At 32.8% G+C, this 24,524-nt stretch overlaps 2 protein-coding genes across 3 annotated transcripts; one reads left to right on the forward strand and one right to left on the reverse strand.

Moving 5' to 3' along the window:
• The first annotated feature begins 4,741 nt into the window (after window positions 1-4,741).
• On the forward strand, window positions 4,742-16,698 carry si:ch211-161c3.5 (uncharacterized protein C3orf18 homolog). The gene is made up of 5 exons (XM_051113550.1): window positions 4,742-5,063; window positions 12,554-12,975; window positions 13,977-14,002; window positions 14,140-14,266; window positions 14,787-16,698. The coding sequence occupies exons 2-5, from the start codon at window positions 12,679-12,681 to the stop codon at window positions 14,865-14,867; spliced, it is 531 nt and encodes a 176-aa protein (XP_050969507.1). The 5' UTR covers window positions 4,742-5,063; window positions 12,554-12,678; the 3' UTR covers window positions 14,868-16,698.
• A 245-nt stretch (window positions 16,699-16,943) lies between these two features.
• si:ch211-161c3.6 (high mobility group AT-hook 2b) lies at window positions 16,944-24,032 on the reverse strand. Of its 2 annotated transcripts, none has more exons than XM_051113526.1 (6): window positions 23,754-24,032; window positions 21,514-21,651; window positions 21,311-21,394; window positions 21,164-21,211; window positions 19,834-19,866; window positions 16,944-18,866 (listed from the first exon to the last, which is right to left on the reverse strand). In XM_051113526.1, exons 2-6 carry the CDS (start codon window positions 21,628-21,630, stop codon window positions 18,777-18,779), a joined length of 372 nt encoding a protein of 123 aa, XP_050969483.1. In that variant the 5' UTR covers window positions 21,631-21,651; window positions 23,754-24,032; the 3' UTR covers window positions 16,944-18,776. The 2 variants fall into 2 exon arrangements, with proteins under 2 accessions (XP_050969483.1, XP_050969482.1); XM_051113525.1 differs by having other exon boundaries at window positions 23,773-24,029.
• Between the last annotated feature and the right edge of the window lie 492 nt (window positions 24,033-24,524).

Below are 24,524 nucleotides of genomic sequence, written 5' to 3' on the forward strand. Positions count from 1 at the left end.
CCTGGGAAACCCCACGCCGCAGCGAACGAGAAGAGCGGCGCTCTTACGCAGGAATGGAATTGACAGAAACATTTCCAAGCCAATTTAGCAACATTTGTACACACAGCTGCACAATTTTTGACGCTGACCACTTTCTAATGTCATTCACATCTTTGTTTTGTCATTATACAACAGATATACCATTATAACTTAAGGTTATATTTATTTAGGGAAGAAGACTGGGGCTAGTTGTCACACTTTTTTACTCCAGACAATATTTTTCTGCCCGAGTTTATCTTAGAAAGCCAATGCATAGGCACACAACTTAAAAGACATGACTACAAAAGGCATTTTTATTGCAATCTAAAAATAAAGCTATTTAACAGATGTTGGCCTTTTGTGACAACATGCCCCAATAGCCATGCATGTTCTTTAAACAACAGGAGCTTGTCATTAAAAAGGTTTAGTTGACTCTATAAAAAGTACTGAAGTATGGTTTTGAACTAGGTGTTTGAAAACAACATTCGACATGTGACAACTAGCCCCATTCTCTTCTTTATATAACAACAAAATAAGAGAAAACAAAATTGAAACTGAACTTCTAATAGTGGAGAAAAATCTTTAAGTTTGTTTAAAGGTTGTTGAAATTATTTTCAATGCAATAGTGATGCTTCTAATGAGACATATGTGACCCTGGATCACAAAACCAGTCATAAGGGTCATTTTTTCAAAATTGAGATTTATACATCATATTAAAGCTGGATAAATAAGCTTTTCATTAATGTATAGTTTGTTAGGATGGGGCAATATTTGACCAAGATACAACTATTTAAAAATAGTGCAAAAAAATCAAAATATTGAGAAAATTGCCTTTAAAGTTCTTTAAATAATGTTCTTAACAATGTATATGACTAACCAAAAATGAAGTTTTTACACATTTACAGTAGGAAGTTTACAAAATATCTTCATGGAACATGATGTTTACTTAATTTCCTAATGATTTCTGCCATAAAAGAAAAATCAGTAATTTTGACCCATACCATGTATTTTTGGCTATTGCTACAAATAAACCCCAGCAACTTAAGACTGGTTTTGTGGTCCAGGGTCACATATAGTATTCCCATGGTGCATTTTAGTACTTGTTATTGTTAAACATGGTATTACTATGGTATCATGTCCAGTGAGTCATGCAATACATTGGTATTTGTTTGTTTGTTTTTTGACCATTGTTGACCAAGGTATTTGCATTGTATTTCAAGATAGTCCAAAGAATACCCTGGTATTATGTACCATGCACAAAAAAACAAAAACAAAAACAAACAAAACAATACCATGGCATTTTAACACTTCTTATAGTGTTGAAATGAGAAATTGCGGGAACTTTAAGCAAATATATAATTCTTTTTCGAGAAGTATTTTCACCAACAAAATAGTGACCATGAGAAGAGATTTGGTAAAATTATTCAGAACTTCTTTTTAGTTCACTAGACTTTGGGCCCCGAGTCATTGGTGTTTCACAGTGACATGGCATGATGAATATCTACAACGTGAAACAAATGTTCTGCTTCCCTTTTCAGCTGACATCACGACTCTCAAACCACCTGTCATTTTACAATTAAATGTCTAATCTACTTCCATTTCCCTTGATTTTTTCCTGTTTTACTCAGAAATATGTCACAATATGGATCTAAAATGATTGCTAATGACATAACATGTTGACTTTAATGTACTCAAAGAGTTATTTGAGATATATTTTACATTTGACAGCTGGAACTAGCCAAATAACATCCTGTTTGGTGAAAAATATAGTTTTGACCTTCATACCGTTAATACCATCTGACTGAACATTTAGTACAATAAAGTCCTTAATAGTAACATGAATTAAAAGAGACGATAAAATAAAATAATGCCACAATGCAAAGAAATTTTAAAGGTCCTAAATCGTCTTCCTTTTTTATATACATGTATATAAAAACAAAATATCATTTCATATTTTGAAGATGACTATTAAATCTAACAAAACCTGTCAAGAACATGTCATGTTTTTATTAATTTTATATTCACTGCATGATAATACCATCAGTATTCATTGTATATTATACTATTCAATACTCTTGATACTGTATATTACATGATCTAAAAATAATATTTTAGATTAGAATTTTTATGTATTTTGTCTGAGAGTAACACTTAGTGTGCAATCAAATCACATGTAGGGCTTTTTATCTCTGCATAAAATATATTTTTTCTAAATAAATGCTTTTGATATATTCTTTTCATCTTATATTAAAAGAAATAATAAAAAACAAACTGATTACTAAACAAAGTTGTGCTTCTAGTATAGAATTTTTATTTTTATATCGGCCTCTGTACATGAACAACAAAAATAATGGACATCTGAAATCCATCCATTTTTCACATGTTAATATTTACACTCTAATTGCTATATATATAATATAATTTGTAATAAACAATTTTCAAAAAAGTATTTTTACTATAGGCATGCAATGGATATAATACGTAGCCAAATGAATTAAAAATCACATATGGTACACAGAGTGTTGCTTACATTTATTATCTTGTAACTAAGGATTATATCTCCTCCTCTTAGCGTGTTAGACAGTTAATTTGAGAGCAGTTTGGCTTGTGTTTCATAAACACAAATAAGAGGATTAGAGTGGATCAGCACTAATGCATTGTCACCGCTAGGAGGCAGCGTTGGACTGGAAGTTATTTTTAATAGCATATGGACGACGCCATCTGCAGATTGTGTACTACAATGAACACATGACAGTGGCATTTTAATAATTGTTACAAAACATTAGGCAATGGATGTGCTTTAGTCTTGAGGCCATTTTTAGAATTACACCATTCATAATCCATCCATCTTTTGGATTAATTTTAGTCAACAATTCATTTTAATCAAGGATTAGTTGTCCCACATATGGCAGCTAGCACTTAGCATCAACACATATGTTGGATAAAAGGCATTTTAATAATATTAAAGTTTAATATTGATAATAAAATGTTGTTTTGACCGGTAAAGGCACCTTTAAATGTGAAAGTTGTAGGGTTTGATGGTTCTGTACCATGAAAGAGGCCTTGTTTGATAAAGAGGTAAAGGCGCTGAAACACCCTCAAAACTGGTTTAATATCAAACAGCTGTATTTTGCATCGTATTTAGTTGTATTTATTTATTAATTTGATTAACAAAATAGCCCTAAGTTAAGTAAAAGTGTTGCTTTGGAAAAAACCGACTTGAAAACAAGCAGAAACACTAATAAATGTGTCTTAAGTAGCACAGGTATATTTGTAGCAATAGCCAAAAATACACTGTAAGGGTGAAACTTATACATTTTTCTTTTATGCCAAAAAATTAGGACATTGAGTAAAAATCATGTTTCATGAAGATATTATTTAAATTTCCAACCGTAAACATATCAAAACTTAATTTTAGATTAGTAATATGCATTGCTAAGAACTTAATTTGGACAACTTTAAAGGTGACTTTCTATATATAAATATGTTTTATCTGATTTTGTTTGCACTTTCAGATTCCAGATTTTTAAATAGTTGTATCTCGGCCAAACATTGTCATAAAAATTGATCCTTATGACTGGTTTTGTGGTCCAGGGTCACAAATATGTTATTAATAATATTATTAGCCTACCTAATTTAATTTTAGTGTGCCTACAATGAACAAGCAAACTAATTATTATTTGTAAAATATAATTACAAACATTACAAAAACATTAAATAGGTATTATAAATAGACAATTTTACAATATTTATACAGTTATGATCAGTACTAGGCTTATTTATACAATGAGATCTTTTTTTCCTTCTGACATTTCAGACATTTTATTCATTTCAATAATATTATAATTATATAATGAAATACATATATTGTTATGTACGTTATATTATGTCATATTTAATCTAAATTTAATTGAAAATGTTATATATAGTATTCTGCATATATATTATAATATTGCAATATTATTTATAATTATAATATATTATTAATAAAATTATAATTGGGAGGTTCTGGTGAAATTATTTTCTTATGTAAAAAAAAATAATAATAATTAAAAAAATTATATATATAGTCCTAAAGATTGAGAATTATACTATATATATATATATATATATATATATATATATATATATACATATTTCATATATTTATGGTAGAAAATGTACAAAAAATCTTAATGGAACAGGATCTTTACTTAAAATTCTAACGAATTTTGGCATAAAAGAAAAATTGATAATTGATAATTAAAATTGATGTATTTTTGGCTATTGCTACAAATATACCCATGCTACTTAAGACTGGTTTTGTGGTCCAGGGTCACACACACACACACACACTCACACGTATATATACATACATATATATATATATATATATATATATATATATATATATATGAAGTGACCCTGACATGTTCCTGACACATTAATTAATATTTAATTAAGGCTAAATAAAACTAAAATGAACTACAAAAATGCTTTTCCATAAAAGTTTGAGACCCATTACTCATAACACATCTCACCTCAGTTCACATAATGCACATGTGAGGCAGCAAGGGGTTAAAATCCCTAAACTCTCTTCCCTGGACACACTCACAGCATCTGGTGTGTTCAACCATTAAATCCCGTCCTCATCCCTGCTAAGCTAGATGGATAGAAAGACAAGCCAATCACAGCCAAAAGCTGCCCCACAGCCATCCAATAGCAGTTCAGGAAAGCAGGAGGGACATTACTGGATCACATAGCTTGGGTTTGTAGCATCCTTGTAGCTCTTCTAGTCCTGTCTTGGAATAAAATTGCTATGAAAGAAAACCAGAAAACAGCTGAGAAGGAAGAAATGAGATGTGATTTTGTACAGAGGGAGAAAATGTGGTGAACGGGGACCTAGAGGGGGAAAAACCTTTTAATTTACAGCCTCTCAGCTGGTCTGTTCTAGCTGAGGATCGAAGGAGGAGGGGTGAAAGGAGTAATTCACTCTTCTATTTTCCATCGGCTGCCTGGAAAACCTTGGAAGGACGTCAGCCGTGGCAACATTTCTCCATGAATAGGTCAGTATCTGTCATATCAGCAGCCTCTGACAAAAGACATACAGTTTCTAATCAGATTTCAGCTTATTTACACTCATTTTACACTTTTTAAACACTCGACACAGTTCAGTTCATGCAGAAAATCAGATTTATGACTGATAAGGCACAGGAGCAGGCATGTTATTTTGGTGTCTTTGTTGGTATGTCTATCTTTGTCTTGTGGTGGCCTGTGATTGGTCGAGGAGGCAGGCTTACGAGAACCCGGAGCGTTCTGATTGGCCGAGGGACTAACAGTTTCTTCATTAAGCGTGCAGACTGTTTGTGAAACACACAGTGATGAGACAGAGCGTTCACCCTAAATGATTATGTAAGGAGCTAATTACCACCCCTCAAATACACAGATTACTGGGATCGGATGTAGATATTTCTGTCTCCAGTGTCTAAATGCCTTTTAAAATGGAAAAAGATCAGTAAACAGGAAGCACCTGTAGGAGTTTTGACTGTTGTTGTTGACTATTTCAGTGTGTATAAGCAAACAAAATCACAGTTACAGGTTTGCACTTGCAATGGAAGTCTATAGAGCAATGCACTGCACCAGGATCAATTTAAAATGTAACATTTTGAAAGTACATGCAGCCAAAAGACTTAAACATTACATGTGTTAACATAAAATCATGAGAATTGCTTGCCTGTGCAAAGTTATATCTTATATAAGCTCCCTAAGTTATAAATGACTCCTGTGATGACAATGTAAAGCAGGTAAATTTGTATAATATGTGTAAGGATACTAGATATCCTATAAAGTAGTGTTCACACAGAGCAAAATTCATACAGGAATTGATGCATAAGTATAAATTTTGCATGGAAGATTTATTCAAAGTGTTTTTAAGGAAACAGAAACCACACATTTCCGCTTTCAAACTAAATTTTAAAAGACTGTTTTTGCTTGTTTTTACACACCGTGGAATGAGCTGAAATTATTGTTTGTGGTCGGTGCATCACGTTTAAGTCCTAAAATTAGAGCTGAACAGAAATACATTTTAAAAATCTGTAGTAAATAAAATTAATAAAATTTAAACTGAAATGAACAAATAATACTTAAATAACACTGGTTTTAGCTGGTTGCTGTGGAAATAGAAAATGAAATAAAAATTAAAGCTGAACAGAAATTTGTTTTAAAAATCTGTAATAAACAAAATTACTAAAATGTAAACTGAAAATATAAAAAAAATTAAAAATATTCATAAATACTGTATAAATAATACTAAAATAACTCTGGCTTTAGCTGGTTGCTGTGAAAATAAACTGAAAATATTAAAAAACTGAAACTGAAAATATTTGTAAAAAATCTAAATATTCATAAATACTGCATAAATAATACTTTATATTTTTTTAAAATCCGTAGTAAACAAAATTACTAAAATTACTAAAAAAAAAATTCATAAGTACTATATAAATAATACTAAAATAATAGCCTCGCAGTTAGTGCGCCGACATATAGTGCAATTGCGCTCACGGCGACCCGAGTTCGAATCCCGGGTCGTAGTCCTTTGCCGATCCCACTCCCCTCTCTCTTCACCCAGTGCTTTCCTGTCTTATCTACACTGGCCTATCCAAATAATGGCATAAAAAAAGCCCAAAAATAAATCTAAATTAAAAAAAAAATCTGTAACAAAAAAATTACTAAAACTGAAATTAACATTTAAACTGAAAAAAAAAAAATAAATAATAATAATAATAAATATTCATAAATGCTGTAGAAACAATCTGTAGTAAACAAAATTACTAAAATTTAAACTGAAAATAACTGGAAAAAATATCTAAATATTCATAAATACTGTATAAATCATACTAAAATAACTCTGGTTTTAGCTGGTTGCTATGGAAATAAAAATTGAAATAAAACTGAAATAAAAACTAAAGCTGAACAGAAATATATTTTAAAAATCTGTAATAAACAAAACTACTAAAATTTAAACTGAAATTAACATTTAAACTGAATATATATATATAAATAAATTAAAAATATACATAAATACAGTATAAATAATACTAAAATAACACTTGTTTTAGCTGGTTGCTGTGGTATTCTGGCTAGCTGCTACTGGTTAAAATTCAGATATTCTGGTCTTTAAACATGTATCTAGTCTTTTCTTCAATGTAAGTCTGTGGGGCTTTTCACCTGTTTTATCATCAAAAAATTCTAAAACACTGATCACTTCAGAATTCTTAGGGTTTGTTCAAAACACTTGTACCAAGTTTGAGCAATAATTCTGATGCTTGCCTTAGCAAACATCACTAATATTTACCTGATCAGCTAAAATCTGCAAGTGTGTGAATATATCAGAGTCAGCTTGTCAGTTGCAGGTGGCCTAAGGCCTGTTGTTAGAAAGTGAGAGAGTGAGAGAGAGAACCCGTGAGGGAAAGCAAGAACGCATCTGTGTGCATCTCTTACGAAACGCATCGCTTTCAACATGAGCCATATTTCTGGGTACTTGCTTTCCTAGGTACAGTATCAGGCTGGTGCTGTCTCTCTTTCTCTCTCTCTGTGCCACTCTTGTACCCACATCCTGCCACGACACCCACTGCTGCCCGGCTGCTGCAAAGAGGGAGAAAACTATCTAACGGCAACAAAAACGCACACACAAACATGCCCATACAGACAAAACAAACCCACACTTATGTATTTTTGGAGAAATAGGGTGAATCTCATGAAAGCATATCCAATAAAAATTTGATGTGTGTTAAAATGTTAAATTTAATTAAAATTTGAAATTTGAAATGTGAAAAATTAAATGCTATTTACATATAGCAAAATGTAAATAGCATTTACATTTAACTTCTGCAAAATTCTGTTGTTTTTAAACCTATATCTTTCTTTAGTATGTAGAACACAAAAGAAAGATTTTTGGTTGAACTATCCCTGCGATATTTTTTAAAATTCCAGTTACTCTAAAATGTGATTCTCAATAATTGATGTAATTATTTTTTATTTAATCAGCTAATAAACAGTACAACAAATATGTGACCCTGGATCACAAAACCAGTCCTAAGTAGGACAGGTAATATGTAGCAATAGCCAAAAATACACTGTATGGGTCAAAATGATTGATTTTTCTCTTATGCCAAAAATCATTAGGATGTAAAGATCATGTTCCATGAAGATATTTTGTAAATTTCCTACCGTAAATATATCAAAAAATAATTTTGGATTAGTAATATGCATTGCCAAGAACTTCATTTGGACAACTTTTAATATTTAGATTTTTTGCATGCTTGCACCTGTATCTGAGCTAAATATTGCCAACAAACCATACACAAATGGAAAGCTTATTTATTCAACTTTCAGATGATGTATAAATCTCAATTAAAAAAAATTCACAAGTTTTGTGGTCAAGAGTCACATATCATCATATGTAAATATTTTACTATTTAAATCATATGCAAATTATTTATTTATTTATTTATTTTATTAAATCTTTTTGCATCACCATAGGGAGAATAAGATGTTTTTGCATGACAGTAATGATAACTTGGGAAGAAAATGTGTTTAATAAAAAAATTAATGGTGAAATAGGATCAGAACTAGGGCTGTCAAATGATTAATTGCAATTAATCGCATACAAAATAAAAGTTTGAGTTTGCCTAATATATGTGTGTGTAGTTATTATGTATATATAAATACACACAAATTAACGTATATATTGTATAATATATATATATATATATACATACATACACATAATAATTACACAGAGTACACACACATAAATTTGGCAAACTCAAACTTTTATTTTGTATGCATTTAATTGCGATTAATTGTTTGACAGCCCTAATCAGAACATTTCTTTACAAGCTTTGTGAAAATTACCTATATATCATGCACATTCAGTCACATACATTTTCGTGCACACATACACTACCCTTCAGTTTAGGTGTGGGTTAGCCTCTTGTACTAAACAAAGAAGCATTAAAAAAATACAGCAGAAACCCAAATATTGTGAAATAATATTACAATTTAAAATAACTGTTTTCTATTTAAATTTGAGAATGCAATTTATTTAAACTAATTTCAAAAAGAACAAAGTTCAACAGAACAGCATTGATTTGAAATACAGATTTTTTGTAACATTATAAATGTATATAAAACTTTACTGTCACCTTTGATCAATTTGATTAATTAACATGAATAAACAATGAACAATACAATGTTAATGTTAGTTAATAAAAATAGTTGTTCACTGTTAGTTCATGTTAGTTCACAGTTCATTAACTAATGTTAACATTAACTAAGATTAATAAATGCTGTAGAAGTATTGTTCATTCTTAATTCATGTTAACTAATGTAGTTAACTAATATTAACTAATGAACCTTATTGTAAAGCGTTACTAAAAAATCTTACTGACCACAAACTTTTAGCATATTTCAAGAATAAAACTTGCACTTAGAACATTTTAATTGTACATGTCAATTTTTATACTATAAAATCAAGGGTGATCCATCCCATCAAAAGCTGTTTGTCTTTGTTTTAAAAGTCTTTATATTTGTATTGATCAAGCTGAACATTTATGTCTAAATGAATTAATTGAATTTACTGAGTAGTATGTTGTTTCAAGCCTGTATGACTTGCTTTCTTCTGTGGAACACAAAAGGAGATGTATTATAATAATACTCACACTGCTTTTGTCTGTACAACAAAACACTGAACAAAAAGCACCATAAAAGTATCATAAAAGTAGTACATATGACTAATGCACAATAGTCTTCAGAAGTCAAACAATAGCTTTATGTAAGAAACAGACCAAGAATCAAGTCAAATTTTCAGCAAACAGCAAAGTTATTATACTGCTGTGAAAGAATTCCAGTCCATGACTTGAAGAATGGATCTGGAATGATATGAAGATGAGAAAATGATAACTGAATTTTCATTTTTTAACATGCCCCTTTAACTGCACAAGCAGTTCTTTGTGAATGGAGACAGGCTGCGGTTTAGGAGATTTCTACATTCTCATTCACATCCACCGAGATCTCAACAGCAGATTCTCCTATTCTCTATTTTAAGCGTCGAACCTCGTTCCTGCCTTCAGCCCCCACATCCACAAACGCGCGTACACACTGATCCTAACGGTTGTAGTGTGGAAGGAAGCTTGCGGTTTGTCAACAGTATCTTAAAAGCTCACACATCCATATGGCGTCCACAGGGTTGTACTCACGTACACACACACTCACGCCATGAACCCACACTTTCTGTCAAGATCATGCAATCACACACAGATTTTCTCACTGATAGAGCCGCTGCTTTCCAAACATGAATGTATCAAAAATTCCTTTTTTTCCCTTTGTGAGTTACTAATCGATTGGGTGCTTTCAAATGCAATAAGTTTCTTAATTCAGATGTTCATAACGAAATCAAGAAAATGCTTAACGTTGCGTTTGGCACATTCTTTTAGGAGAAACACTATACGGTCTTTTGAAATTCCTAATTTGATCAAATCTCATCTTTTGCAGAGTGTTTGGGGTCAGTGAGATTTTTTTTTAAAGAATGCTTTTAATACTTTTATCCAGCAAGAATGCAATAAATTGATCAAAAGTGTTGTTCTCTTGAACGTCTATGCATCAAAGAACGGTAAAAAAAAAAAAGTATCAAGGTTTACACAAAAATATGAAGCAGCACATTGATAATAATAAGATGTTTTTTGAGCAGCAAATCAGCATATTAGAATGATTTCTGAAGGATCATGTGACACTGAAGATGCTGAAAATTCAGCCTTGCATCACAGGAATAAATTACATTTTACACTGAATTAATATAGAAAATTGTTATTTTAAATTGAAATAATATTTCACAATTTTACTGTTTTTATTGTATTTTTGATCACATAAATGCACCCTAGGTGAGAAAAGATACAATAAAATATTATGTGGAAAACATGTGTTTTTGTGTTTCTAGTACACTGTAAAAAACAAAAAACACAATTTGTTGAGTCAGCTTAAAATAATTTGTTACTCTGCTGCCTTCAAATTTTAAGTTCAGTCAACTCAAATAAGTTTAGTCAACTTGAAATGTTAAGTTGTACTAAGTAACAACGTAGATATTTGTGTTTGTTAAACTTAACAGATGGGTAAGTAACCCAGCTGCCTTAAAATTTAAAGTTGAATCAATTTAAAGTTGTCACTTAGTATAATTTAACATTTCAAGTTGAATTAAAATTTTAAGGCAGCCAGGTAACAAATTATTTTAAGTTGACTCAACAAATTGTTTTTTTACAGTGTAGGCTACACTGTTTCTTTTTTACCCACTTTTTTACCCACTAATTATATATATATATATAACTAAGTGTGATATTTAACATATTACATTTTCAATCAATTAAACTGAGATTATTTTATATAAATAATAAATAATTTTGTCAGAAAATAGTGTAATTTTAAATAATTATGTGTATCTGCTTAAAGTAAACATTTAGAAGAAGTTTTCAAATGTTTGAGATCAATAAGATTTTTTTAATGCTTTTGAAAGAAGTCTCTTATGCTCACAAATGCTGAATTAATTTGGAAAAAAAAATACAGTAAAAACAGTAAATTTGTGAAATATTATTACAATTTATAATTACTGTTTTCTATTTGAATATACTTTAAAATGTAATTTATTCCTGTGATGCAAAGCTGAATTTTCTGCATCATTACTCCAGTTTTCAGTGAAGTATCCACCTTATTTTTCCCATAAGAGTGGGTGTAGCCATTAGTAAATTTTTTGTGTCTGGCTTCCGGTCTCATCCACTTCCAGCTATTTTTAGCTGCACAAAAGCAGCTTACTTCCGCATTGAAAAATAAGGTGAATACACTGCCCTTCAAAAGTTTGGAAACACCCCTGGCAAAGTGTGGTTTTGGACGATAGCAGCATAAATCCTTATCATTTTTTGGTACAAATACATTAAAGTAACTTGACATTATCTCTGAAGACCAGCAATAATAATTTTCATTTTGATTACATAATAATGGCAATATATACATGTCAGAGTCAGACATGCCCCTTTGCCAGCTGTGATGCCTGGTTACTGGTTTAAACTTGGCCCAGGTTTTTAAAAGATTTTTGGGTCAACACACCTTAATAGCTTCAACAATTGATTGCCAATTAAGTTTAGAATACAATGAATTTAGGCTCAGATTATGCAAAGCTGTAATAGCGTTTTCAAACTTTTGGAGGGCAGTGTATTATATATAGTCATATATATAGTATATACAGACTAAGTGATTAATCCCATTATTTTCAAACAGTCTTCAGAATGAATGAAACATTAATAATGTTGAAAATAAAATATAAAAACTACAATTATTTTCATAATATTTACTTCATTATTATTTTTCACTTTTATTTTATTTTTTCCCCAGTTTTTCTACACTTTTCCATAGCCCCCAAGCTGCTCTAAACTTAGCAGTCAGCATGTTAGCTCTCTATGTTTAAAAAAACAAAGCCAAATTGTATCTAACATCAAATGTTCTTTCACAGGATTCTTGCAGGAGTTCAGGATCACCCTGAGCATCATGGCCCAGGCCTGCTGCAGGACTGAATCCCAGTAGGGTTGCCTTTGAAACGCACTCGGCTCGCCTCCGCGGCGGCGTCCTGCAAGAGCCATGTCTCTAACCACTACCAAACCCGACATGTTCACCTCCACCCAAACCCTGACCCCGTTCCCGGCCCCCACACTCTCCCTCACCACCTTCTTTCCCGTTCTCACAAGTTCAGCAGAACCCAGAACTGAGCCGGAGAACATGACGTCCAGGACCACCTTCCGCTCCGTCACTTCGTCCGCCAACGACACCGGCCTAAACTCCACACAGCTCCCCATCGCGTCAGTGGAAGGCGCTGGGGTGGGGATGGTGCTTGTACCCTTTGGCATCATCACAGTCATTGGGCTGGCTGTTGTCGTGGTGAGCAAACTCGATGATAATGACAACATTAACGTCTTAATGGGATAGTACAGCCCAAAATTTTGTAATTTGCTCAAAACAAGTCAAATGCGATTGTTCAAAAGTAAATAAATGCAATTCTTTTAAACTCATTACAGAACCCTGAAAGATGTATCACAGTTTCCACAAAAAAATGTAAAGCAGCACAACTGTTTTTTTGTTTTTTTTTAAGCATCAAATCAGCATATTAGAATGATTTCTAAAGGATCATGTGATACTTAAAACTGGAGTAATGATGCTAAAAATTCAGCTTTGCATCACAGGAATTATTTACATTTTAAAATATATTCAAATAGAAACAGCACAACTGTTTCAACATAAATAATAATAAGAAATGTTTTTTTGAGCATCAAATCAGCATATTAGAATGATTTCTGAAGGATCATGTGACACTTAAAACTGGAGTAATGATGCTGAAAATTCAGCTTTGCATCACAGGAATAAATGACATTTTAAAGTATATTCAAATAGAAAACAGGTATTATAAATTGTAATAATATTTCACAATTTTACTGTTTTTACAGTATTTTTTCCACAAATAAACGTGGTATTTGTGAGCATAAGAGACTTCTTTCAAAAACATTAAGAAAATCGTATTAATCCCACACATTTGAAAAGTTCTTCTCAAAGTTTAAGCAGATGCACTTCATTATTTAGAATTACACTCTTTTCTGATAAAATTATTGAGTCATATAAATACTAGAAGTCATACATATATATTTCAAGTTATAGAATAGATGATAGCAGACATTTATTTGACTAGAATACTGTACTTGCATTTCCCTCATCACTGCAATGCTTCACACCTGATTATCATTCGAGTTTTCATGCTAATATGTTTACTATAGATGCACTAGACTTTCTTGAACATTTATATAAGATAATCTCCCCTTTTAATTATTTAAGAATGTAATATGTGAATCTTATATATAACATTCATGCATTTTTCTTCTTCTCACCAGCTTCTGTACATCAGGAAAAAGAAGAGGTAAGAAATTGGACATTCCTGTATTACTCCACTACAGTCTTAAAAATCAAATGTTTCAGTTAATATTTCTGGAACCCTCTGATATTTCCCTTATAGAGGAATTTCACTAATGAAGCTGTGGTGGTTTTTCTCTATAGGCTGGAAAAACTGAGACACCAGCTTATGCCCATGTATAACTTTGATCCAGCTGAAGAACAGGATGATCTAGAGCAGGAACTCTTGGACCACGGACGAGACGGAAGCCCAGCGGGACCAAACTCCAAAGTAAGAGAACCACAAAACATACAAACTAACAAAAATCTTAGGGCATACACTGCTGATTCTAAACTAAAATGATTATTTTTGTGCATAGATAGATAGACATATAGATAGAACAATAGAATGATAGATGCTGAGATATACATTTTTGAATGCTTTTTCTAAATTTCAGTTTCTACCATTCTCATTTCTTTTAAGTTCTGACACCAGGCCATGTGGTTTGTTATTTGTGGTAAAGTATTCATCACTGTAAATGTGTCAGTTATCCATATAATATCACTAATACTCATCATCAAACTACAGCTGTGACTGAATCCACTTTTAAACTCGCCACCATTTGTGTTCTGGCACTAGGAACCTCATTAGTCTCATTCTCATACTGTCAATATTTTATTTTGCTAATACATATTTGTGCAATGTTACATTGCAGAACTAGATTTGCATTTGTATTAAATATATTCTATAATGTTCTACTGTCTATATCCTGTATTGTTTACTTACGTTCACTCTCTCTTTCCCACCACAGACACTGACCACAAGTCAGGGAACAACTCAGAAACCCAGTCGACTTGTTTTCACTGACGTGGCCGATGCCATTAATGCATGACGACACTCACATGCTTCGCAGGAAAAAAGGGACACAAAAATCTGGACAACTGGGATTCAGGAATATTTGTGACCATGGACCACAAAACCAGTCATAAGTGTCAATTTTTCTAAATTGAGCTTTATACATAATCTGAAAGCTGAATAAATAAGCTTTCCATCGATGTATGGTTTGTTAAGATCGAACAATATTTGGCCGAGATACAACTATTTCAGTATATGGCATCTGAGGGTGCAAAAAAATCAAAATATTGAGAAAATCGCCTTTAAAGTTGTCCAAATTAAGTTCTTTGCAATGCATATTACAAATCAAAAATTAAGTTTTGATATATTTACAGAAGGACATTTACAAAATATCTTAATGGAACATGATCTTTACTTAATTTCCTAATGATTTTTGGCATAAAAGAAAAATCAATAATTTTGACCCATACAATGTATTTTTGGCTATTGCTACAAATATACCCCAGCGACTTAAGACTGGTTTTGTTGTCCAGGGTCACATTTGCATTGATGTTTGGTATGATATAGTACACTGTAAAAAATAAAATGTAAAACATTGGGTTAATTGCTGCTTAGTTAATAATTTCTTAAACCAAAGTTACAACCTGCAGTGTTTAAGGAATATTTGCTGAAAATTTACTCACCTGCCAGGCATTGAAGATGCAGATGAGTGTTTTTTCATCCAGTCCAGTGGGTCCTCTACAGTGAATGGGTGCCGTCAGAATGAAAGTCCAAACAGTTAATAAAAACATCACAATAATCCACAAGTAATCCACATCACTCCCATCTATCAATTAACATTTTGTGAAACAATGAAACAAAGCAATGAAAAATTCCATATCCTGTTGTTCTCACATCAAAACCAATTCACATATTTGTTTAGAACTGTTTTGGCTTGTAAACAGTGCTTAATCTGTGCAGATTTCTCTCCTGATTCAAACAAGACAACTTTTTCACTGGAGAAAGCAATATTATGGATAGGGGCTCATATTTAAACTTACTTGTGATGATTTTATCAGCTGTTTGGACTCTCATCCTGACGGCACCCATTCGCTGCAAAGCATCCAGAGGAATTTTTTGCTTAAGATCATTACATTTTTTGACCACTTTGAATTGACAAAGACCGTGAACCCAGAATCTGAGTGAAAATGACAGAAATTATTGCAACAAATAAACATGATGAGAATATTTTTTACAGTGTACAGTGATAAGATTTATACAGTTTAAGGACACTTGCAAAAACAAGAGTTCTTCACTACTACAAAAGTCAACTGGATCTGTCCAACAGTTATGAACACTCATACAACATGGACTTTATTTTAATCTCTAGCCATAATAAGACTCACTTAGAGCCTCATACATACAGCATCAAGAGAATGGTTTGTAAAATGTGCGTGATGTGACAATTTACAAAATCATTTTAGAAAGTTGAATGAGGCTCACTGTGTTTCTGAATGACTGATAAAATATTTTTTTTTAAAGAAGGGACTCTACATGCAACCTCTGTTTGTGAGGAATCTTTGTTAGTTTGGTGAATGAGAGAACCACATGGTTTATTATTTATTCACAGCTGAAAGTGTTTTGTGAACTGATGTGTTTACGAAAAGGAAGGACATGAACTTGCCCTGAGAATAGAATTTAGCTTTTAAAGCTTTAAAGTTACATTTAATTTATATCGTGATGAAGTGTCAGATGTGACATCAGTCAGACAGTATTATAAAGATCTTCCATGTGACATGAACTCACTGTTTCAGCTGAAACACAAACGTTCTGTCACTGAGCTTGTGAATCTGTATAAATGATGAATGTTGACTGATTACATGAGATTTACAATGAAAGAAGTGATTATTTTGTGTGTGCGTGTGTGGTTGTGTAGATGAAATAGCAAAATGTAATAATTTCTTTGTGCACCACAAACCAGCGGCGGATCATTTTAAAGACATTTTTAACTTTTATGACAATGAAGGACATAATAAAAAAAGCTATTTACACAATGACGTGCAGGTGTGTTCTTGAAAACTCTTGAAAGGAAGTTGTTTTGGTTAAATGCAATAAAGACAACTGATAGATCATGTAAACGTGTCTCAAACAGAAACTTTATTCACTGACATACGGTTGCATAAACAGCATTACTGGCCTTTGAAAAACAAAAAAAGAGGTAAGTTACCTGAGTCTGTATTAATGAGGCACATTGTCAAATGTTTTAATACATAGCACTATATACCATGATGCATAAAAACTTCCTGATCAGAAAAAGGTTCTTTTTTGAACAAAATTTTGTGAAGAACCATTATACCTGTTTTTAAGTGCATCTACTGTAAGTGAACTGTAATATTTAACACAACACAACTGTACTGTCAATAGGAAATGCTTTAAACATCAGTCATGTTCTAAACATCATCCCAAATCAGCACAATAACATAATTCATAGCAGACTCAATGATTAAAAAAATATGAAAATTATGAAAATATAGTGCCAAAATGTTATCCTGTTCTAGAGACCGGTCACTGAGAATATTTAAAAATGACAAGTAATCCATTGTATAGTATGTGTGAGAAAACAAAATCATTGAGGTTTCTGACGTTGAGGTACTGAATTTCACCATCATCATGTTGTGAATTATAATGATTGTTTATGAACTCATTATCATTTGGTGTAAACAGATGCATTTGAATCTATTCTTTCCATTGTAAATATTAAAATAAAACAATAAAAATGAGCATTATACATTAAGATCAATCATTTAAAAAGTCGCAACATTTGACTGAGGAGCAAATTTCAAGTTTTGGTAATATAATGTTTCCAGAATCCTGAGAAGATTAAACACACTTAATATAACCCAGGCATCATCCATATATGGTGATGATTTCATCTTTGGATTTTTAATTTTTTCTTTAAACTCCAAAATCTTGAATGTTACATGTATTGGGCAAAATTGTGCACAATAAAACGTGTTTTAAGTTTAAATTCTGTTTCTAGTTCACTTTAAAGGATTAGTTTACCCCAAAATGAAAACTGGCAGAACATTTACACACCCTCAGGCCATCCAAGATGTAAATGAGTTTGTTTCTTCATGGTAACAGATTTGGAGAAACTTAGCATTACATCACTTGCTCACCAGTAAATCCTCTGTAGTAAATGGGTGCCGTCAGAATTAGTGACCAAAACATCACAATAATCCACAAGTAATCCAGCCCACTCCAGTCTATCAACTAACATCTTGTGAAGCAAAAAGCGGAGTGTTTCCATAATTTAGGGCATATTTAACTTCACCATTTCCAAGTATTAAAACAGTCCAAAACAGCTTTAAACAAATATGCTGTTGTATTTTTAAATATGAGATGGACTGGAGTGGTGATGTTTTTATCAGCTGTTTGGACTCTCGTTCTGACGGCACCCATTCACTGCAGGGGATCCATTGGTGAGCAAGATGGTTACATTTTCAGCAAATGTTCATTTTTGGGTGAACCATTTCTTTAAGAATCTAGATCAGGGGTGGCGAAGACCCGCAGCCCTGCAGAGTTTTGTTTCAACCCTAATCAAACACACCTGAACTAGCCAATCAAGGTCTAAAGGGTGACTAGGAAGCTACAGGCCGGTGAGTTTTTATTAGGGTTGAACCGGAGTTCGCCACCCCTGATCTAGATGATAAACAAAAAGAAAAAATATTATTTTTAGTTTTTAAAATGGCAGGGTAACCTGCAGTCAGGTGTCCACCATAAAGACTTGTGATGGTAGTATACAGGTTTTAGGGTCGCTTTTGAGATGAAAAAAATGTAGTCTGATCTTGCCAAAGGCACATAGCGAGCACTGGCACATATTCACCTGTTACAGTGTACATGGAGGCAGTTGAGATATTCGCTGAATTACCCCTGATGTAGTATCAAAGTCAACACTGAGGTAGTTTTAGTCGCTCTCCTGCGATGGTAATGCAGCAGGCGGAGTCTGAATGGGCGGCTCCTCTGTTGACTCCGCCCCTTGAATGGCAGGATCAGGCTGGGTGGAGTGGAAAGAGAACACATGAGGAATGTGTGTGCACGTGGATGTGTGTGCATGACCTGAGAATCATGACCTGAGAATCAGTTGGGACAGGAAACTAAGAAATGTAAGGAGCTCTGTTGAGTTTCCCTTAAACTCACTGAGTCATTTAACTCTGTGCTAACCTGAGAACTGTATGAGTAACGGGGAGTTTTACACGGTTTCTGAACACATCTCCGGTTTCATTTCAAAAAGAACTGCAACTCCTGACAGTCTCTGATCGACATGTTTATCAGGTTAAGTGTTTAACGGAATGAGATGATTCTCATGCAGGAGTATTCATTTTGTTCATTATGGGTTAGAGAGCTGCAAACAACTAATCTATATGATCGATAATGAAAATAATCGACTCGACTAATCGGGTTTCATTATTGAAACGAGTCACTTTAAGTGAGTAGAAAACATTTCTATGAAAACTGCTGTGTCCATATAAAGTAAGCAGTCTAACTGTAAAGTTTAAGATTTATTTTTTTGAAAGAAATGACTGTATTTATTCAGCAGGGATGCATTAAATTGATAAAACATGACAGCTAAGGCAATTATAATGTTACAAAAGAGTTCTACTTCAAATAAATGCTGTTCTTTAATCAAACAGTCATGAAATTTTTAAATCACAGTTTCCACAAAAATATTAAGCAGCACAACTGATTTCAACATTGACAATAAAAACAAAGCAGTATATTAGAATGATTTCTGAAGTATCATGTGACTTGAAGACTTTGAATTACAAGAATATTGCTATTTTTACTGGATTTTGATGAAATAGTTGCAGCCTGGGTGAGCATTTCTTGCCCCATACTTTTAAATATCAAAGAGAATGTATATTTATTCATTTAAAAATATTTTTAAAAATATATTTTGACACTGGAAATCATAAAAGACTAAGATAAATCATAGACTTATTAAATGTTATATATTTTTTTACCTGCTGTTCTTCCTGATGAACAGTCTTCTGAGGCTATAAATGAAAGAAACAAAGAATGTGAGAGAAAGAAAACAAATGACATTTCCACCTTTGAAAATTGCTCAACACAAACAGCAAAACATGATATTTTACAAGAAAACTGAAGACTTCTTTTTGGCATAATATGCACTTAACAATAAAACCAGGAATATCTAATCAAATAAATAGGGTAATGTTTGATTCCCATATTTAAAAGGGTAACAAAATTAAAAAAAGGGGATTGTGTTTACCATTTACAAATGCTAACCTGCAGAAACCGCTCATTTATAATAATTTTCAAGTCTTATACACTACCAATCAAAAGTTTTTGAACAGTAAGATTATTGATGTTTTTTTTGAAGAAGTCTCTTCTGCTCACCAAGCTTGCACTGGTTTGATCCAAAGTACAGAAAAAAGTACAATTTTGAAATATTTTTACTATTTAAACTGTTTTCTATCTGAATATATTTTAAAATGCGGCTTATTCCTGTAAATTTTTAGCATAATTACTCAAAAACATTTATTACTATTATTATTGTTATTATGTTGAAAACAGCTGAGTACATTGTTTTCATGTTTCTTTGATGAATAGAAAGTTCAGAAGAACAACATTTATCTGAAATAGAAATCTTTTGTAAAATTATAAATGTCTTTATCATCACTTTCAATCAATTTAAAGCATTCTTGCTAAATAAAAGTATTAATTTCTATAATTTCTTTCCTCCCAAAAAATAAACAATTATACTTCAAGCTTTTAAAAGTTATAGTGTATAATGTTACAAAGAGTTTTATTTCAGATTTTATTTCAGATAAATGCTGATCTTTGGATCTTTCTATTCATCAAGGAATCCTGAAAAAAAAAAAGTACTCAACTGTTTTAAATATTGATAAAAATAATAATAATAATAATAGTAATAATAATAAATGTTTCTTAAACACAAATCAGCATATATAATGATCATGAAGGATCATGTGACACTGAAGATTGGAGTAATGATACTGAAATTAAGCTTTGATCACAGGAATAAATTACATTTAAAATATATTCAAATAGAAAGCAGTTATTTTAAATACTAAATATATTTCACAATATTACTGCTTTTGTTGTATTTTGGATCAAATGAATGCAAATGCTTGGTGAGCAGAAGAGACTTCTTTAAATAAACATTAAAAATCTTACTATTCAAAAACTTTTGACTGGTAGTGTACATACATCTGTTTTTATTGCATGTACATTCTGTTAGAATTGAGTTAATTAGCTGCTCATTTAACCATGCTGCAGAGTTTAAAGGAAAGTCTGTGTGATTCTCACCCATTTTCTTGGTCTACCTCGAGGTCTCCGTTCTCTAGGTGGCTCTACCTACATCCAAAAACAGATGAAGGAATAAGAGAGCATGTTATATGTCTGAACAAGCATAATTCAGCTTAAGTTTAAGTGCTCTCCAGTAAGTTCTCTTACTTTGGCAGTGACCCGCTGGCCTTTATTTTTACTGCCTCTCGGCCTTCCTCTCGGCCTCTTGGGAGCAGAGGCTTCAACAGACTCCTGAGGGATTCAGTTCACTTGGTTTTAATTCATTTATTCCAGTTCTTCTAAACGTTTATGCCACCTATCTATCAATCTATCTAACTATCTATCTATCTATATCATTGCACCTCTCTGACCTGTGGTTGTTTGCGGGGTCGTCCTCTCCCACGTTTGGGAGCTGGTGCCTCTTCCTCTACGGCCTCTGCCTCCATCTGACCTGCTCCTGTCTCCTCCACATCCATCCTGATCCTCATACATGCATGGACACACACAACCTGAACGAGACAGATGTGTAAAAACACTTTACATTATAGTGTAAAAGCCAACAATATGCCTTAAATCACAAAATAAAGACGAGAGCTCTTTAGTTTGTGATAATGACTAGCTGAGAAATTTGTGTTTAAATAATTGTATCATGTCAGAGGAAAGAAAGTGAAGATGATATGAAAGACACGAAACCAGCACAACTACTGCATGTAGGTCACTTATAGTTTAATCTCAATTATGCATACATATTTTACTCAATATGCATGTGAATGCATCTAAAATGAAAACATGCAACTAAGTTACTAAGTTACAAACTGTTATGCTAATTAAAATCCCTGTGGTTTGGGGTGTGAGAGGTTTAACTAAAACCAAATCACACCACAACTTGCATTACACCCTCAACAGTCTTATATATTTCTTATCTTTGTCATAATGAACTTGCCATCTTCAACAGTCAATTCTGCTCTAAAATCATCTCATTCTTACAATGACACAGAAATTAGTCATAATTTTGACAGTAACAACCTGGGTGTGATTATATTCCACAGAAATTAAGTCTCTCACTCTCTCTCTCTAGATACATATCATGAGGCTATAAAACCAAAGAAAACATAATTTCTAGTGTCTAAAAAGAGCACAAGTATTTACTGCAGACTCTTCGGTCTCACTGCTGCATGTTCATGTGATATGTAATTTACTGGCCGTGAATGTACATACACATGCATTTCATCAGTGACAGCTTATTTAACCCCTGCTGGCGGAGAAGGATCTTCTAGGAGCCTGTTCAATGGCATCTATTCACATAAAACATAACTTTCCATGTTCCTCTCATGCATATATAACTAACCGCTCTACGCCATAAACTGCTCAGTGGCTCCTAATAAGTAGACCGAATGAGCTTTACGTGCGGCAATACTATTGTATACATGCAAGGGTATCTAAAAGTCAACGTAAGGTACTTAATTTCCATTATGGTATATTACCAAAACAGGGTTTTTCCATGTATATACTGGGGTAATAAGGTACTTTTTGTACAAGGCAGCACAAAACAAGTACCATAGTATCGCCACCTTATACAAAAAAGTACCAGAAAGTATGGCTTTATCACGTGATTTATCATATGCTTGGAAGTACCGCGGAGTACTAAATGCCATGCAACAAGAATTTCAGTACTATAGTATATATCAAAGTACACTGATGTCTTAATGAAATGAACACAACAAAAATATACAGTAAAATAAAATGTGGAGGTCTGGAATGGCGTAAGTGGCAAACAAGCTATTCAGTGTGTTTTCTGTGGTCTTTAAGTTCTTTAATCCATATGGTGGGCAATTACGACAGCCCACATTCTTCGCATACTTTCAGACCTACAGAAAAAATATAGCTGGTAGTCATGAACTACATGGCGTAACGAGCACGTTTGTGGTGTCCTGAGGATGTAAACACAGCCCTAGCAACATTTAAACAGGGAGAAACAAAATATTATTAAAGAGACTACAATAACAACCTCAAAGGCAACAGAAAAGAAAAACGTCAGTGATAAACACAACAACAAAGTTAAAATAACTAAAAGTAACTACAAGTATGATAGCATATGATGTTTTTGTTGACAGGCTACCATGGTGGTACAGTTCTGGACATACCACATGGTAATTCTTTAGTGTTATTTTAAGTTCTATGTAAATACTGTGGTATATCAATATGGTATGGGATGTTTGGTATTACTATGGTATACATCAAAGCACTATAAAATACCTTCTGATACTGTAAACATGTCTTGCTAAATGTACTGTACCGTTACCACGGTAGAGTAAAAGTATCAGATATATTTTGTACCGTGCAACATGCTACTTTCCTAACCTTCATTTAAAATTTGTGTTTAATTAGTATTTTTAATATGTAAAAAGTACCAAAAATTATACTTGTTCAATTTTTATTTTTTAAACATTTAACATGCGATATCAAAACCTCTCTATGTTTCACTGACATGAAACCTGCAATATTCTGATATTAATATCATCAGATTTCCCTCTCAGCACTAATAACAAGACAACTGTAGCATAAATAAAATTGATTTGTAATAAAAAACAATGTCATAAGTTGTAAATACCTCAAGCAGACCACTTTACCTTGCTTACGTTGTCCTCGGCACTTTGCGTTTACCTGGAGAACGGCTCGCGTGTGATGAGACCGCGAGTATGTACATCAACATAACATGATTGACATCATTTCTCGCCCCGCCTCCTTTTACGCCAGATCCTCACGTCAGTCATTTTCTCGGGTATTCTAAACTGAAGCGCCACGCCTCATTTTGCACAAGTTTTTGCCTTTGCAGCTCTTCTGTTGCTGTTTGTTATGGCATCTTCGTGTCCGTCTACACCGCTTCCTTTTTAACAACTACACTGCGAGAGAGCACGACGCCGCAAGCGCTTTGATTGGTCAACTCGATGCTGACGTCAGCTGGGCGCGTTCTAGCTTGTCGCGTCGCGTTTTATTGCCGCGTAGGCGGCTACTCTGATTGGTTAACTTGGTGGTTTGTACAGTCTGTGGCGTTGCGTAGCAAGGACAAGAGTCATGAATGACGCCCGCGTACACTTATTTTAAAGGCAGATGCTAGACAACTGATAACAAGATGTATTAGCAATCACATAAATGATAGGCAGTTTACTACGATATTATTACATTCGTTGCCTCAGTGATGCGACCATTAAAATTAGTGAAAACATCATGGAATGAGTAATCAGGGATTTTTTCTTATCCTAAATAAGTATTTCAAGACAACAAAATTAGTCACTGGCAAAAGCATGAGAAAGCGTTAGCAAAAGTACCCAAAAGTACCATGTTATGATGTAGCTTCAGAGATGGTGTTTTGATATATCAT

Source organism: Labeo rohita, chromosome 6 (assembly GCF_022985175.1).
Source record: "Labeo rohita strain BAU-BD-2019 chromosome 6, IGBB_LRoh.1.0, whole genome shotgun sequence".
Taxonomy (NCBI): domain Eukaryota; kingdom Metazoa; phylum Chordata; class Actinopteri; order Cypriniformes; family Cyprinidae; genus Labeo; species Labeo rohita.

Excerpts from the sequence above, each read along its gene's own strand:
- si:ch211-161c3.5 (XM_051113550.1), top strand. The coding sequence starts at position 12,679 with ATGTCTCTAACCACTACCAAACCCGACATGTTCACCTCCACCCAAACC. Across the intron at positions 14,003-14,139 it reads TACATCAGGAAAAAGAAGAG|GCTGGAAAAACTGAGACACC; the intron begins GTAAGAAATTGG and ends TTTTCTCTATAG. Across the intron at positions 14,267-14,786 it reads CAGCGGGACCAAACTCCAAA|ACACTGACCACAAGTCAGGG; the intron begins GTAAGAGAACCA and ends TTCCCACCACAG.
- si:ch211-161c3.6 (XM_051113526.1), bottom strand. The coding sequence starts at position 21,630 with ATGAGGATCAGGATGGATGTGGAGGAGACAGGAGCAGGTCAGATGGAG. Across the intron at positions 21,395-21,513 it reads GACCCCGCAAACAACCACAG|GAGTCTGTTGAAGCCTCTGC; the intron begins GTCAGAGAGGTG and ends TGAATCCCTCAG. Across the intron at positions 18,867-19,833 it reads TTCATCAGGAAGAACAGCAG|CCTGATCCTGCCATTCAAGG; the intron begins GTAAAAAAATAT and ends CACTCCACCCAG.